The sequence below is a fragment of the Haliotis cracherodii genome, unplaced genomic scaffold, assembly GCF_022045235.1.
Source record: "Haliotis cracherodii isolate W230 unplaced genomic scaffold, xgHalCrac1.p SCAF_5, whole genome shotgun sequence".
In the NCBI taxonomy this organism is placed as follows: Eukaryota; Metazoa; Mollusca; class Gastropoda; order Lepetellida; family Haliotidae; genus Haliotis; species Haliotis cracherodii.
This window is the reverse complement of record NW_027266308.1, coordinates 62,127,702-62,132,010: the sequence shown is the minus strand read 5'-3', so window position 1 is coordinate 62,132,010 and position 4,309 is coordinate 62,127,702. Positions and strand designations below refer to the sequence as shown.

Below are 4,309 nucleotides of genomic sequence, written 5' to 3'. Positions count from 1 at the left end.
ATCAGTGATTTGTCCAGACAAGTGCAAAGACAGCACAAGTAAAATTCTAAATGTGTTATCAGCAATAGGTATTCAATGCATATTTACCGAAAAGTAAGAGAAAAATATTTTTATAAGTCAACATCAAAATATCAGAAATGATATTTTAAGATTGTTTAAAAAAAATTGGATGACAATAATTTGTCACAAAATGGAAAAATGTTAAAAGTCAACAATAAATATATAAAAAGCACTCCTAGTATGCCCAAAGTATGTATTTATCTTTTGGTTAATAGTGAAGAACGTATTTCTAAGTTTGGCATTATGGCCCTTATGATCTCCCAATAGATTCTGGGCACAGAGCGGGAAAAAATGTGCGGACTACGTAACTTCCGCTACCTCATTAGTCGCCATGAATATGCAGATGATCTAGTTCAGGTCGATAGAGAAAGTTTACTTGGGGAACTGCGGGTTATATCGTTGGCCATTGATAGATGGGGGTAAGGCAATATTACAACAGATGCCAGAAATATGTATCAACTGATTAATAACTCCTTACTTACAGCAGACGGAACATTCCGAGGAAATTGAAATTGTTTACGAAGTGAGCACTTCGTGGTTACTGATTTGCATTAATACACAGCCGCTAAGAGGCGTGTCCCGCGTGAACTACCGGAAATCACAAATGCCGCGATACAATGAATGCCGCGATACAATGAATGCCGCGGTACCATGGGGTCCGAGTATACTTTTCGAGTTGTTTTGTTATTTCGTTTTTTCAGCTACGTAACACTTTGTGTCGATTTTTAAATTGAGAAAAACATTTTTTTTTCATTTCCGTGAGTACTTTAGCTGGCCTCCCATTACAAACTGGCGATTGTGTGCAAAGTTAGCCACAAGTAAAAAATACAAATATTCTACGTTTAAAATAGTAGTAGGCAGAAATATTCTTTGAATGACATGGGCTTAAGAGATGTTCTCAGGGACATTGTTACAAGGTGGGACATTTCCATATATATTAACTTGGGTATTCTGTAAGAGAATCTTAAGTATGTAATTGGAATATAATTTATTTCTGCGAATGCATGGTCCCTGTTCATTTCAAGCCATTCATATACGATTTGGACGATTTGCATTTGGACATTTTCTGTAAATTGGAAACTTAAGTAGCTAAGTTATGTATGAATTAAATGTTAGTAAGTGAATTCGTCTTTTACCTTCGGTGGTGCCCCCTGCAAATTCACCTTAACTAGTAGTTGTACTAAAACATCTGAAACTCAACTTGAAATGGCAAAATTTGTCAAAATATCAAGCCTGCGTCCAAGAAATTGATTTGTATATTTTCTGAAATAAATAACATTTACATTATGATCAGTTTTTTTTGCACAGCTTAATGGTTGCCATCTTAAATAAGTTACACATAGGTCCATTTCATTCAAAGTTCTGAAATCGACTCGAGCATTATGCTGTGAACCTCTTATATGCATACAAAAGTGAGTGATATCATAGTTGTCAAGAAGTATTCTATATGATTCTCCAAAAGTAGATCAATAATCAGCCTACATCAAATTATGGTGTTTATATATGGTTTCCTATGGCATATCACACATCAAGGTCGGTGAATAACACACAAGATGACAAGCCAAATCCTGAGCATGCATACATCCAAGCGTTGTTCCGATGTTGCTAAGCCGAGAATGCAATATTAGGTATCCTACACTGATATTATACTGGAAGATGTGTTAGAAGATTATAGTGGAATCAGGCACACATACCTAGAACATATACCGGATTAAAGGTTTCTGCGAGAAGAATTTAGTTTTGTCGGGATATATGACGTTCGATTTGCCATGGGTTGGTCCATATTCACTCAATACCAATTATTGATACCTCATTGGAGAGGTATTTATATATGGCTTCCATTGGTATATCACACTTGAAGATCAATGGATCACTAGTGAGATGACAACCCAAAACGTAATCATACCCCCAAGTGATATACAGCAAAACCGGGCGAAAACGCGATATAGGGTACCATACTTTGAAAGGCTGTAACAACAAGTTCGTCCCAATGTTTTTCTTGTTAACATTCAAAATCATGTTTAGTATGTTTATGGGCTTTTAAAAATTTTTTTGGGCTGTGCAGAGTTGCGTCCCTTGGGCACGCCACAAACCTATGATTGTGGGTTCGAATCCCGGTTCTCCCAGATTATGTTTCTGGGTATGTCAGCACCATACCCGTGCTCGTGGGTTTCACCGAAGTGGTAAAAGTCTGGGACCTGCATCACTTCGGGCTTTCCTACCACATTAAGCTGACACGCCGCGATATAACTGGAATACTGTTAAAAGCGGCGTTAAACCCAACTCACTCACTCAGTCAACATCCTTAAAGAGACTGTACATTATGTTCATATCTTATTTTTGAAATAAATGACTCGCGGTCGTTGTTTATCGTACAATAAAACACTGCAGGGAGAATAAACCATAGAATAAACAATGGTGATACTGCTTAGCCGGTGTACCATAAAATCACATCGTCTTAAGTATAGAGATACTGGTGTTTGAGTCAATGAGCGTTCTTTGTACGTAGAAACGACAAACGCATGTTTGGGCAAGCAGTAATATAATTTTCGTAACAATTTCTTCTCTGAAAATAGGAGCCGAAATTTGTTAATATATCCTTTTCTAACAAATGCTATATTTGGGATAACACTTTCTTAGTAAAGTATTCTCGTACTTTTGGGGGGTTGAGTCCCGTCCGGGATTCGAACCCACACTGCCAGAGTGAGGCACCCAATCGCCAGCACAGTCAGGGATCTAACCCACATGGCCGAAAACTATGAATACACAATGCCATAAGTGGTCAAAGGTACATATGTTATATTTGGGATAACACTTTCTTAGTAAAGTAGGGGGCACGGGTGGCCCAGTTGTCTAAGGCGTCTAAGGCGTTGCGATTCGCTGTGCAGAGTTGCGTCCCTTGGGCACGCCAGAAACCTATGATTGTGGGTTCGAATCCCGGTTCTCCCAGATTATGTTTCTAGGTCTCTCAGCACCATACCCGTGCTCGTGGGTTTCACCGAAGTGGTAAACGTCCGAGACCTGCATCACTTCTGGCTTTTCTACCACATTAAGCTGACACGCCGCGATATAACTGGAATACTGTTAAATGCAGCGTTAAACCAAACTCACTCACCCACTCACTCTTAGTAAAGTACAGATTCTCCTCTACATGTAGGTAGAAAGCGAGTGTTCAGCTGAGCGTTTGCCATTTTTGAAGTAAACATTGCCATTTCCACACACACATAAACACACACACACACACACACACACACACACACACACACACACACACACACACACACACACACACACATCCACATCCACATCCACTGGTTTGATTTTCACTTGACACTATCATGAACCTATTACTTCTTTTCAGATGCATTTACCAGGAATAGCAGTCTTCATGCAAGCCCTGCTCCTCCCGGGGACACACAAACCTGGCGACCCTCAGGAAACGCGAAAACCACCATACTGGCCGTACACCTTCTCTGTCCAGTTTGCAGAACTCCAAATAAAGAACAGCAGGCTATACTCCCAGAACAAAGGGGCGTGGTACTACGACTATGTCCGAAAACAAGCAAGATTTGACCATCTTCTAGGCCAGAAGAACAATTTCTGTCAGCACCAGGGACTGAGTGATGACAACCCACAGGGTACTTGTCATCTGATCTTCTCTAGGGACCTGTCTCTGTATGTTCACTACCCAGAGGCAGGCACCTGCTGTCGGCTGTGTGGGGTGGAAGAGGGCTGTTCTGTTCTCAGACCTGATTGGCTGAAGGGTTCTACCCCCATCGGTACCGAGGTGATATCTGGCACTGTATGCTACGGCTGGACCACTCCCGGGGCTGTTGCCAATGACACGTGGTTCGCTACTGAAGACAATGTACCATGTCTGTATCATGAAGTTGTTGGCCCTGTGGATCACACTCTAACGTTTGACATGGATACCTACACTGAGGCTGAACCAAATGACCATATTTTCCAAGTCCCCGACCATTGCTACAAAGACTGTCCCAATCCTTTCACCTCCCCATTCTAAACTGGTGAACATCTCCATGTATGTTCTGATAATAAATAACTGTTCGAGTATTGTTTTAAGAGAGGAACATTGTTGCAAAATCTGAAATGAGTTTGTTTGAAGTATATACCCATTGCCCCCTACATTCAATGAGTTCAACCAATGGCCCCTACATTCAATGAGATCTACCAATGACCCCTACATTCATTGAGATCTACCAATGGCAGGGTTAGAAACTAACAGTTT

The 4,309-nt window shown here is 40.7% G+C and overlaps 1 protein-coding gene across 1 annotated transcript; it reads left to right on the top strand.

The window, feature by feature from the left end:
• Positions 1 to 3,421: 3,421 nt before the first annotated feature.
• Positions 3,422 to 4,084, top strand: LOC139442575 (uncharacterized). Its single transcript, XM_071223414.1, has one exon. The coding sequence runs from the start codon at positions 3,422 to 3,424 to the stop codon at positions 4,082 to 4,084; it is 663 nt and encodes a 220-aa protein (XP_071079515.1).
• Positions 4,085 to 4,309: the final 225 nt, after the last annotated feature.